We start from the raw sequence: 13,338 nt of genomic DNA on the forward strand, positions 1-13,338 counted from the left end.
GCGGCTGCGGGAGGAGGAGGGCGGAGGGATGGAGCGGGGCCGGGCGGCAGCGGGGGCGGCGCCGCGGCTGCGGGAGCCGGGCCGGGGCCGCCCCTCGGCAGCGCGGCCCGGGGCGCTGCCCCCGCGGGTCCTACACACGCGTGTGTGCGTGCACACTCGTGTGCACAGCCCACGGGGACACGTCCATCCCCGCGGCACGGAGAGGGGCACACAGCCCGGCACAGACGCGCCCGTGCACACACAGGGATGGGCACACACCCGCATCCACTGTGTGTGCACTCACACTCACAGAGGTGCCGCACACTGGCACCCCAGGACTGAGGAGATGTAACAGGAGGTTTAGCCTGCAGATGAGAGGCTGAAGGGTGACCTTATCACGACCTACGACTCCCTGAAAGGAGGGTGTAACCAGGTGGGGGGTCAGTATTTTCTCCCAGGCAACCAGCGACAGGACAAGGAGCACAGTCTTAGGCCAACAGACATCAGGAGGAATTTCTTCCCAGAAAGGTTGATTAGACATTGGAATGGGCTGCCCAGAGAGGCAGTGGAGTCACCATCCTTGGAGGTGTTTAAGGAAAGTCTGGACGTGGCACTTAATGCCATGACGTAGTTGACAAGGTGGTGATCAGTCGTAGATTGGACTTGATGACCTCAGAGGTCTTTTCCAGCCTGACTGATTCTGTGATCTGCACAGCTCAGTGCTCATGAGCAGCAGTGTAGTCCCCCTTGGTGGCTGCGCAGGTGGTCCCAGCCTGGGACCTGCACAGGTCTCCCAGCTGCTCCAGCCCCAGCACAACATTGCTGCAGCACCCTTTTCTGGGGTTCTATGGGGAAAATAACTTCTGGGGCTTCAGCTTCACCCAATACATCAATTTCATTGCCTGAAAGGGACCAATGTCAAATAGATGCTATGCATTCACCAAAAAACAGTCTTTACTGCAAGGTAAACTAGTACCAGACTACCCAACTGTCTAATTCTCTAAATTTCTCATTTTTAGGACTGCAGCATTGCTGTTCTCCACTAAAGAAGCTGCTTGCCCTGAGCAGAGGTCAGCAGAGCCCTCTCTGCTTACAGCCACTGAGGAAGAGCTGCATGCAGCTGCCTTCAGCCCCTTTCTGAAGGCTGTCCTGGCCTTATCTCTGGCTCCTACACACAGATTTTCCTCTCAGCAGGGTGTTATTTGCCACCAGGTCTCCCTTGCTACCTTTATCTGTCTTCCTCCTCTGTCCTTAAGAGGACACTCCCTAGACACTCATTTCTGCCTTCTCATGGCAGAGGCTTTTAGCCCTACCCACAGCAGTGTGCTGGCTTTCTCCTTGTCCTGCTAAGATTAATTATTCACAGTCCTTTGCTTGAAAACTTTTTCCCTCCCAGCTCAGCCAGGTGCTCAGATACTCTTCAGCCTGAGTGATGTGAAGAAGCAAGACCACTAGGGAATGAACCAAGATGATGCTGAATATGTTTGTTCAGGGAACTCTTAAATCCTTGTTGTGAAGGCCCTGGCTCCACTCACACGCTCAGGAGCACACACTGATATGTGGTGTGCTCTGCTCCCTGTTCCCTGCTCTGTCTTCTTACTGGCTCTCTATGGACATATGGTGATTCAATGGGATTAGATTTTGGGGTTGTGTTGGGCTTTTTCCTGTGCCGCTCCTCCAAACCTACCCTGAAAAGGAGAGACTCACAACCTTAGGAAAAGCAATGTCTCTGCAGTTTAAAAGCACAGGTCTGGTCAGCAGGGAGATGGGTGCTCCTCTCCTGCACATTCCCACCAAGGATGGTGTCCTACCCCTTCCCTTGGGCGTGGTACAACTGCCCTGACATGAAGTATGGAGGTGTGTCCTCTACAAGAAGATTCTTCACTGATTCCTTTTATACAGAAGAGGCTGAAGTTGAGGTGAGGCAGCTGAATGTTTTGTTAATCATAACCCCATTCCCTGCTAATTTTGCATAAGAAATTTTGCAGGGGAGCATGTTTTCCCTTCTGTAGCTTATACAACCTGCAGCTGTAGGAGCATTAAGTGCTGCTGTTGCAGAAGGCACAAATGGACAAAACTGCCAGTGCCAAGTTCTCCCACTGCCTGGTGATGCCAAACACATCCCACTGGTCCTGACAGCTCCTGCCATGCAGCTGAATCTCTCTGCCCCCTCTGTTTCACACCAAGGTTTGACCTTAAACACCAGTGAAAGATCAAGATCACCTCTCCAGATGTAGGTTATGCACTGCCTGGCCATGGTGGGGACAAGGTCTGGCCAGCACTGCCAGGCTGAGGTGAGGATGAGGTCTGGGCAGCCCTGTCTCTAGCTCTTCCCTGGCTTTCCTGCTGGATGGTGAGTGATGTGGTAAATCAGCTGTCACTTAGCAACGCTGCCGGCTGGGGAGCGGCGGCAGGTTTTGGTGCAGGAGTGTCGCCTGCAAGGCTGTGCAGTGGTTATTCCACCTTTTTTCCCTCAGTGTTTTCCAACCCAGCATGTATTTTCTTTTACTTGCTGCTTTCCCTGAACATGTGGGTCCAGGTTTCCTACAGCTGAAGGCAACAACCCCATCCACAGGAGCCAGATGTTCCCTGCCAGCCCTCCCTGTGTTTGTGTGCAGTGCTGGAGCACCCCGAGACCCCCAGTGGATTTGAGCTCCAACCCAGCCCATGGTGGCAAACAGCCATGTGCCACCTGCAGAGCTGGTACAGCAGGACACAGAGAGGGCAGAGGGATGGTTAGCTGGAGTTTATTCTGTGAGGAAGAAATCAGCATGGAGAAACACAGGGACCTGCCTACACAGGCAGCTCATATCAGCACTGCAAAATCGGTGCTTGTGGGACCTGAGACCTGTTAGGCACACCTGAGACATGGCCTGTGGCTCACACCAAGGGTATTTCTGCACATGGATTTGTCCAGCTCTTCACCATCTGCACAGCCAGGCCCCAAGAGCAGGGGGCTGTGCAGCAGAAGGCAGGAAGATCATGGCTGTGTTCACCGAGTGAGGGATGGGGGTCCCTCAGTTCTCCCAGCACTGCCTCTCACCTTGTTCCTCCTCAAGGGCTTGGGAGGAGGGAGAGAAACCTTCCAGCTTAAGATTTTTAAACCGACAGTCTGCAAGCTCTTCAAAAGAACCCAAATCTATTGGAGAAAAGGACAATTAGAGGGGTTTAAACCATTTACGAACCCATCCTGGCACATTTTGGAGCCTTTTATGACAAAGACTAAGAAGCAGATTCAGTTCTGCCCCCCCCACATGCTCTCCTCTCTATGACTCTAAGAAATTTTGTAATGCAATGATGCACTTTAAAAGAATAATAATAATAATAATAATAATAATAATAATAATAATAATAATAATGATAATGAAAGAGACCTTTCCTTGAAAATTAACAAGCGAAAGATCTTCAATAAGGGAGTTGCTCACTTCTTGGCCCAGTTGGAATAAAACCCCTGGGTCCCACAAGAGCTGATTTTAAATTTACACTCATTTTTGAGATATAATCTGAATGTATCTAGCCAAAACAGGCTTGCAAACCCGGCTTATGGGAGGGAAAGGATTTGCAAATATAAGGAAACCAGACTGAACTGGCAGATTGGGCCAGGCTAGACAGGCCAAGCTGAACCAGTTGCTCATGGAACAGGGGCATAGGACAATAAATGGAAGCATTTGGGGGTAGCTGCTATGGTGGGAGCCTAGCTGAGATGGAGGGAGATGCCAAATCCACAGTGACCAGTCCTGAGGCCACAAGGGGTGGGACAGCCTGGCTCAAAGAGAGAAATCTTCCGTTTTGGGTGACCCATTGTAAGAGCAGACATTCAAACAAGGAAGGAGTAAGCAAGGCTGAAAAGCAGCCAGTGAGGGACATGACTTATAACTGAAGTTTGAAAATTTATGAGTAGCCTGGGGAGCTCTTCTCAGGGCTCGGTTCATCATGCAATGGAAGAAGATGTCAAAGGGTGCCATGAGATAAAGCTGGAGATCTATCAAGGTTGAGGACTTACCCTGGCTGTAGCCTCTGTGAACTGACCCCAAGTGCTGTGCGGTGTTTCTGGGACACGGGACTGACATTTGAGGCAATCTCCTGGGGAAGGTCAGCCTGGGAACCAGTTCCTCTCTTACCCACATTCACAAAACCAGCTGAGCACTGGCCACAGATGCAATTAGCTTGGCAGCCCTTTTAATGCCTGTGTTTCTGAGGCTACAGCTCAGATCAATGTGCACAGGTGGGATTGTAGCTGGGTTCCTGGGATGGGGAGTGAGGCTGAGGCACTCAGCATGGATCCCTAGGAATGGCTGCTTGCTCTCTCCCTTCCAAAAGTGAGTTAGCTTTTAGTTAGTGTGAAAGGGTACTTCTGCCCAGAATACACAGCACTTATTCTCAAAAAATTCAAAGGAAATTGTTACTTTACAATTTATAAGGATCGGAAGGAATTTCTCTAAGAAATGAGGCCTATTTTATAATTTTTTCTTTCTTCTGGGTGATATTTGCAAGGGAAAAATGAAGGCTTAAAAAAACACCTCGACACAGTTGAAGTTCCTGAAGTCTTGCATACAAGGTACATTTGGGGAAAAGAGGTTGTTATTAGGGTAAGATGAGGCTTTTGTCACTAACAACTCAAAATCTAAGTAGGATAATCTGGGATGACAACAAATAACACTTTAATCATGATTACATAATTACTGATCAGGAAGACTAGAGGACAAAATTAGGATTGTTTAGGTATCTTCATGCTTTGTTTCTTCCTTCAAATGATGAGTGCTAATTTCCCACATCACAACATTTAGACTGAAATAATCACTAAACCTGCAGAGAATTTGATATTTCATCATTCAGCTGTTGAGCTGTTCACTCATCTTTCCTTGATCCCAGGTTTTCACCCCGAGCAGCAGGAGAATGTGATGTCTCAAAGACATAAAAGCCAAAGTTTGGCCCAGAGACAGAGGGCTGTCCAGTGCCACATCTGTGCCTGAAAACAGGGGCAGAATATCCACACACAAAGGGGAGACCTTGGACTCAGTGAGCCTCACAGAACAATTAAAGATGTTAGTGTTAATTAAGAAAGATGGAAGCAGGCTCCACATGGTCCACTTCTCCATTGTTGTCTGAAATGACCTTGATGAAATCTCTTCTGTTCCCCTGACTATCTGTTAAGTGGGGATGGTCCTTGCTCACCTCTTAGAGAGGATTTTGAGGATAAACAAAGACAATAATCCAAGTTGACCTCTATGAGAAATCTGCTTCTTTTATCACAAATCTCTTGAAACAAAACTAAGGGGTGATTGACTTGGGGATCCCCCTTAAAGAGAAAGAAATTGTCCCCTTGGTGTGTGCAACAAAAGGTTTGAATTAGAATTTCATAAGAAATAGAGCAGAGCAATCAGCAGCAATGTCAAGCCCTCAAAAATATTTTGTGGAACAATCTGACAACAAATCTGAAGTTATGAAAGAGCCTTCTGAGAGTCAAGAAGAGAATGTGTGGGAAAGAAACTCATGTACACACTGTCCTCATGGACAGATCTATTTCAACAGTGCAGAAAATCAGAGGGAAGCAAAAGACCCCACAATTCAGACAAAAAGCCCTAAAAATCAAGGAAAAGCCTGCAAAGATTGTGACATCTTTTGCCTCTTTGTCTGGAAGATATTAAAGAGGAGTGAGAAAAGGTGAAGGGAGACTTTATGACTGGGCAGGTTGCTCTGATGGACCACAGGTTTCCTCATGCAGCTGCCCTTAGGTGTGGCTCTGCTTGGCAATTTATATTTGCATTAAGCAAGTTAAATAACACTGGCAATGACACCCAACAGATTCTCTTGAAAATATCCAGGGCTGCCTGTTCCCTACTGCCCAAGACTCAGAAGTGAGTCCTGCCCCGTGGGAACCTCTCTGGTTTTTTGGGGTCGCTCTGAAAGTGGTTTGGACTCAGACAATACTAAACAAGACAGCTGCTGAGTTGATGCTGCTGCTCTTTCTTTGTGCTTGATGCAGCACGAGTGTGGTGCCTCCAGGGAGCACTTTGTGGTCTCCTGGATGAGAACTGTGCTCATCAAGAAAGGATACAGGAACTGGGATTGTTCACCTGGAGAAGAGATGGTTTTGGGGTGACCTAGTGGTGACCTCCCAGTAGCTGAAGGGAAGTGACTGGAAAGATGGAGAGGGACTTTGGACAGAGGTCAGAAGCAACAGCACAAGGGGGAATGCCTTTATTCCTACTGACAGATGTTAGATGGGATACTGGGAAGAAATTCTTTCCTGTGAGGGTGGTGTGACACTGGCACAGGTTGCCCAGAGAGGCTGTGGCTGCCCCATCCCTGGAAGAGTTCCAGGCCATGCTGGATGGGGCTTGGAGCAAACTGGGGCAGTGGAAGGTGTCCCTGCCCATGGCAGGGGGGTTGGAATGAGGTGAGCTCTAGCAGGTGGAAGCCATTCCCCCTTGTCCTATCTCTCCAGGCCCTTGTCCAGAGCCCCTCTCCATCTTTCTTGTTAGCCCCTTCAGGTACTGGAATGCCACAGTCAGGTGCAAGATGCCTTGAGCATGGCGGATCAGGAGCAGAAGGATAAGGCTCCCAATCACACAGACAGCATGAAGAGTCTGGGGAGAGTCCTGGACAATGAGCCTTGATCCAGGATATAAAATCTCAGAGTACAAACTCAGCCTGGTTTAGCACAGGACAGGATCCAGGCAGGCAGGAGTAGCCCCAGTTTGCCCAGTGCTGAACCAGTTTGCTCCTGGTCTGCGGCTGAGAGGCTGGAGGGATGGAGCTGAGCCCCAGGCCTTGCTGCAGCACCTGCCTGAGGGCTGCATGGGATTCCATGGGAGGTTTGCCCACGGCTCACTGCCCAGCCCTGGCTGCACTGAAACCAGGAAAACCATTCTGCAAGCCTTGCAAGGCTCCCATTTGAACATGGGCGGCCCTGAAAGTAATTTCCCTAAACAAACACGTTCCTTTATTCAACCTGAAAAAATGTGAGGGATTTATTTTTGAAACATGAGCTTTTATTTTGTCCTCGGGTCACTTACAGACTCAAATGACACAACTTGTTTTAGCCAGCCACCTCGTGCTCATCTGATCCCAAATTCTCCTCTGCCTTATTTCTTCAGGCTGTCTCATGTGCTTGAATAGACACTGAACTCAGTGGGATTTTTCCTGCCATAAAAAGACAAATTGGAGCACAAAACAAGTCACCAAGCTGGCATGGGAGGTGCCAGCTCTGGGGCCATGGGCCACATCCCTGGGGTGGAACCCATCCCGTGCCTGACCTTGCTCCTCCCAGGCAGTGGGGCTTCTGTCTTCAGCAGCTTTGGGTAATGGAGGGACTCAGATGAGGTGCATTTGGGACTTTTGGAATGATCCTTGGGGCTGGACACCCCAGCTGGGAATCCCCAGTGTGGCAAGCAGGCAGGGAACAGGAAGTCTGGTTTGTGACTCCCTCTTATTTTCTCCTGCCCAAGGAGGTGATGGAGACACCATCCCTGGAGGTGTTCAAGGGGCATCTGGATGTGGCACTGGGTGACGTGTTTAGTGGTTTAGGGTTACCATGGCAGTGCTGGGTTGATGGTGGGACTTGATGATCCTAAAGGTCTCTTCCAACCTTCATGCTTCTACTCTATAATTGTAAAATAGGTGTGATTCCTATTCATGCCTTTATTCCTTACTGACGTGTTTTTGCTCCCACTCTCTTTGCAATGCTAACTTCAGCTTATAAATTATGAAGAGTAAGAGTCAGTGAGTGATAATGGCCTTAATAAAAAAAAAGTTTCCTTTCTTTCCTTTTTTCCCCTCATTTGGTGCATGCTTCAGCAACATTGTTGATGCCTGGACTTGATGACTTTAAAGTTGTCTTCCAAGGCTGATAGTTCTATGGTTCTGTGTGGAAAGTCCAAGCCTATGGGCACTGTTCGTGCTGAAACTTTTCTTGTCACCAAAGTGTAAGGCCACTATGCTTGCACTGAGGGCCTGAGCCAGCAGTGTGCCCTTGTGGCCAAGAAGGCCAACACAATCCTGGAGTGCATCAGGAAGGACATTCCCAGTGCCCAGGGAGGTGATCCTGGCCCTTTGCTCAGCTCTTGGAAGGTACTTCTACAGTGCTGTGTCCAGGTCTGGGCTCCTCAGGACAGGAGAGACTTGGAGCTCCTGGAGCAGCTCCAGCAGAGGCTGCAGACATGAGGAGGGACATGAAGCAGCTCTCACAAGGGAAGGCTGAGGGACCTGTTCAGCCTCGAGAGGAGACCCAGCTGAGAGGGGACCCAGCTGAGAGGGGCCTCATCCCTCTCTGTCCCTGTCTGCAGGGAGGGCTCAGGGCAAGGACCAGGCTCTGCTCCCTGGGCCCAGCAATGGGACAAGAGACCATGGGCAGAAATGGATGCCCAGGAGGTTCCACCTGAACATGGCAAAGAACTTTCCTGTGAGTACTGAGAACTGGAAAACAGACCAGGGAGGGTGTGGAGTCTCCTTCACTGGGGATATTCCGGACCTGTCTGGACACAATCCTGCGCCATTGCTCTGGGATGACCCTGCTGGAGCAGGAAGATGAGACTGACCCGCTGTGGTCCCTTCCAACCTGTCCCGTTCTGTGTTTCTGTGACGGGGGCTGCCGCCAGCGCCATGGGCCCCTGGCCAAGCGGCCGGTCCGAGGGCCGAGTGGGGAGGTGACGGTGACACCGCCGCTGTCGCTGCGCGGGCCCGCGCGGGCCCGGCCGCGCACGCAGGCCCCGGGATGCGCCGCGGTTGCCATGGCGACGCCCACCGCCCCCTCGGTTGCCATGGCAGCGGGCGGGGGAAGGGTTTGCCGGTGGCGCCGCCGGAAGTGCCGGCGGGGGCGGGGTCCGGCCCGGAAGCGCGGCCGGCGCGGCGGGAGGGCCGCGGCGCCTCAGCGGGACGGGAGAGCGGCCAGCGGACGCCGCCGGTGCCGGAGCGGCGAGGCCGGGGCTGCCCGGGCCGCCGAGGGGCCGGAGCGGCGGAGCCGGCGGGGCGCGGGCGGTGCTGCCCGACCGGAGCGCAGAGCGGAGACACCCCGCCCCTTCCTCCCCGCGGGCCCTGCACGGGAAGATGGCGGCGGCGGGAGGCGGCGGCGGCGGTGGCGCGGGGGCGGCGGGCCGGCCCGGGCTGTGAGAGCCGCGGCGGGACGGGCGGCGAGCGGCGGAGGATGAGCCTGCTGTGCGCGCAGTACCTCCGGTGAGTGTCTCCGGAGCGCGGCGGGCCGGAGAGGCCGCGGCCGGGCGGCCCGGGGACGGCGGGGAGCGGGCGGACTCGGAGCCCTCAGGCCTCGCAGCGGCAGCGAGGGGCGCCGGGTGAGCGGGCCGGGCCCGCGGCCGTGTGGCGGACCCAGCCGCCGCGCTCCCGAGCCCCGCGGGCGGGCGGGCTCGGCTGCCGCATGGCCCAGGGCTCCCCAGCAAGGTCACGCCGGTGCCTCGGAGCCGCGGGGCGGGTAGGAGAGTCCACCGGCTTCCCTGCCGGAATTCTCCATCGCTGCCCAAGGAGGTGGCGGGGTGACCCGCCGCTGCGGAGCGACCGCGAAGTTTGACCGTGCCTGCGGAGAGGGACCAGTGCTCGCAGCCCCGGGAGGAGAACGGGAGTAGCAGGAGTCGTGTGTGAGCCCTCGCCATCAGCTGGAAGTCCTCAGTCACGGCTGACACAGCCGGTCGGTGCTGGAGACGGTCAGCTGAGGGCTTGGGAGAGCAGTGAGGCTGCCAGGGCTGTGCTTTGAAACAGAACCGTTCCCGAGTCCCTCAGGTCGATACCTCACGTTGATAGGAGCAGAACTTTGACAGGCTTTGGGGTGAACTTATACCCAAATGCTCGTTCTCTAGTGGTTTTGGAAAGCAGCGTAGTGAGGTACAAATGGCTTTTCAGTAGCTGTAAAGTACTAAATGTCCAGGTTGATCGTGTTGTGTCACCCCTGACGCTTCCAGAACACCTCGTGGAAAAGGAGTAGGTATGCCAAAAGGGCATGCACATTCCTTCTGAGGAGTTGAGGGCTTGGGAAGAATTTAGAAAAAGTGAATTCAATGAGGATTTTACATTTTGAAAGCACTTTATGTACAAAGTTCTGAAACACTTCAGTGGTCTTTCCTTGCTGGCTCTCCAAATTCCTCTCTTCCTCCTCATCTTGTCTTTTATCTCCGCTTCCTTCTATTATTCCAGTTCCTACCTCAAGTTTATTTCTTCAAAAAAGAAAAAAAATGTAATCTTTTTATCTAACAGTGTGTTTATGAACCTTTTTCTCTTCCAGGTGAGTACACCTGTGCTGTCATAAAACTTCTTCATTCTTTCTTTCTTCTTACATTATAACAAAGCTCTTAAATGCTTTATTATGAGCAATCTTCTGTCAGTAAATGACTTGCTTTTTTATTGTAGGATGTGTCTTGATAATGTTGTAACCTCTGGCTCCCTGCTCCTTCTTGTGCCTGCACGTGTCCTTTGGCTGCTTTGGGTTGTGGGAGGCCCTACCATTGAAGACATGTCCCTGCCCCATCACCTTCCTGCACCACCAGGCTCTTCCTTGGCATTTTGCTGTGCCAAGCTGGAAATCCTTCCTGCAAGCTGTGGGCAGGAATCACCTGTTTCTCCTCTCTTTGTTCCTCCCACACTTCAGCTCATCCTGGGTTGTTCTTGCTCTTTCCTGACTGCTTTGCTTACATTGTGCCAAAGCAGCAGGGCTGAAGCGTGAGCATTGATGTGTTAGAGGCAGTGTCTCTGTCACCAAGGTCTTACCTCTTCCTAAAACAGCAGGACAGTCCCCCTGCTAAACTCTTCAAGAACTCTGTGTCCATCATCTTCCTTCTGCCTCTCAAGACCATTTGGGTTTGTTCTCTGTGTGGAAGGTGTGCTTGGGGAAGGTTTCCTTGAAAAGCTGTGAAATGCTTTTTACGTACACAGAACGTACATTTAAACTGTTTGATTTGCATAGGGCAGAAATGCAGCTGCAGATTACTGCAGCCCAAGCTCATAAAGGGAACTGGGAATAAAGCCTCAGAGTCTCAGAGCCAGTTCTGTTAGTCCTGTGTCTTGAAGAGGAGAGCATCCTCCTTTTTACTATGGCAGGACAGGCTCAATCCCACTATAATGAAGAAGGAATAGACCAAAGTGTAACAGTGTGAGAGGGCAGCTTTAACAAACAACAAAACATCGTGCCAAATGAACACATGAGGCAATTAGTCTCTGCTGTCTTCATTGTCTTAACACTAAGGATGGACAGAAAAGTTTCTGCAAGAAATAATCTTTCTGTGTATTTGAATTTTAGATAGAAGGGACAGATTTCTAAGGTGAACATGTAATGGTTGAATATCAAGTGAAATAATGACTCTGCAAGAATCGAGCTGCTGAAAAGATGAGCAGGGAAGAAGGGACTTTTGGCTGGACTGCCTTAACTCTTCCACTTCTAGGTTCTTGCTTTCTTTATGTGTGTGAATCAGCATTTTTAAAATGCTATTCTTGAAGGCGTGTGCCCCTTCAATCAACCTGTGAGAACTGAGGAGCACACGAGCCTCCTACAGAAGTCTTCCAGGAAGAGCAAATAAGGTCAGGCTTCAGGTACTGAGTCTTGAAAAGTGCAGGAGAGTCTGGTTTTGAGTCATTTTCCCATGTTGCAATAGATTTTTGGGATTTTTGTTTTCCCAGTCTTATCCTTTTCAAAGTCACCTGTCAAGAGTATTGCAGTATATTCTCCCCCATCTAGCTTCCTACGTACTTCCCTGGAATCATTGTTTGAGTCACTTCCCAAAGATTTGCACTTCATGTGCTAAGGTGAGTAGACCTTTCAGAGGGTTCTTTTAGGAGCCAAGAACCTAAAGGGTACTTTAGGGAACAGGGGCACTGTTCAGGTCTCCCTGTTCAGGTGAATCTGTTCATCCCATCTGCTGAAAATTTGTATCCATGCTATTTGTGCTGCTTGGGGGATCTACAAGGACTCCCCATAAATCAAATTAATCTCACGGGGCACTTGTCTACTTGAAAATAGACATTTCATGTATCCTGCTAGATATAAAAGAAGTGACTTTTAAGCAAAATATCACTGATAGGATTTCTGATACAATAGCACAGAAACTTCTGAGCACATCCATTTTATAAGCCAGTTTTGAGTTTTAGTCCATGTTTGTTCACTTTAGAGAAATGATCTTCAATGCCAATTTTATAGGTTAATGTTCAAAATGGAGTTAACTAGGATTCAGAAGTTCAGCAGTTTGACATATGGCTATGTCAATTGCATTTCAAAAGGATGTGAACTCAGTTACCAGTTAAATGTGGCATTGCCCTGGTGAACTGTGGCTTTTAGCACAAGCACAAATGTAGAGTAAAAAGTGCTTGAATTACAGGACTTGAACACTGCTTAGAAATTCCAGTGCTGATGAACCAGTAGGTAGTTTCCTGTAGCCTTATGATGAGGCTGTAACCAACTTCATTAAAGGTTTGACTGCTTTAATAATTCAAATTGTGGGTCTCCCTTCGAAGACTCATCAGTAGCTCCATTAACTTGTGCATCTGCTGTGTCTCTTCATGGTTGCTCCTTTGCTGTCTGCCAGGCCGTGACGTGCCTCTTGCAGAGTTCCTTCACTGTTAGAGGAGGAGGGGAGAGCAGAGGCAATTGCAATCTGCATGTGAGCATGTTCTGGTGCTGATTGCTGGGCAGGAGGATGTGGAGGTGATGCTTGTCTGTGCTGGAAAGGCACCAGCCAGAATACTGTTTGAATGAGTCTCAGCAAGACTAAGTTATTTAATTATCTTGAGAGTACATGAAGGAAAAGGTTAGTAAATGTAACCTCTTAATAGTGTGTCCCTGCAGTGGCCTTCTTGGAGCTGGCAGGATCACAAGGCTGGAGGAGAGGCCCCAGGAGTCCTGTCCAGCCTCCTGCTCACAGCAGGGACAGCTCTGGGTCAGACTGAGTGCCCAGGACTTGAAAACTTCCAGGGATGGACACATCTCAGCCTTTTGGGGCAGCTTGAATGTCCTCGTGGTGGAAAAGATTTTCTGTCCATCCAGTCTGAACCTCTCCTGTTTTAACTCATGCCCTTTGTCTCTTTTTGTCCCAGCACACAGAGAGCCTGGATCATCTTCTCGTCCCCTCCCTGGAGGCACGTGGCAGCTGTGGGTGCCCCAGAGCCTTCCCTGCCTCAGGCTGACCTAGCCTGGCTGCCACAGCCTCTCCTCCAGTCCCAAATGCAAATGCTCCAGCCCTGACTGCTCTGGAGGCCTTGCTCCAGTTGTTCCACAGCTTTCTTGATTTGTCTTGGTACCTGAACAGGATCAAATCAGTCTTGGAAAGTATTCCCTCCAGCTTGTTGTTTTCTGAAAAGATTAATGCTACTTTCATACAGTGTTTACTCTTGAATTTTAAACAGGGGAGATGTAGTGGGGCCTGC

General features: G+C 50.6%; 1 protein-coding gene across 3 annotated transcripts in view; it reads left to right on the top strand.

The window, feature by feature from the left end:
- Window positions 1-8,794: 8,794 nt before the first annotated feature.
- SMG7 (SMG7 nonsense mediated mRNA decay factor) overlaps window positions 8,795-13,338 on the top strand; it is a 50,994-nt gene continuing 46,450 nt past the window's right edge. For all 3 annotated transcript variants that reach the window (XM_063407745.1, XM_063407747.1, XM_063407746.1), the window contains exon 1: window positions 8,795-9,153. In XM_063407745.1, the coding sequence (XP_063263815.1) occupies window positions 9,125-9,153 (29 nt within the window). In that variant the 5' untranslated portion in view covers window positions 8,795-9,124. The remainder of the gene's footprint in view (window positions 9,154-13,338) is intronic.

This window comes from Prinia subflava, chromosome 10, assembly GCF_021018805.1.
Source record: "Prinia subflava isolate CZ2003 ecotype Zambia chromosome 10, Cam_Psub_1.2, whole genome shotgun sequence".
Lineage (NCBI taxonomy): Eukaryota > Metazoa > Chordata > Aves > Passeriformes > Cisticolidae > Prinia > Prinia subflava.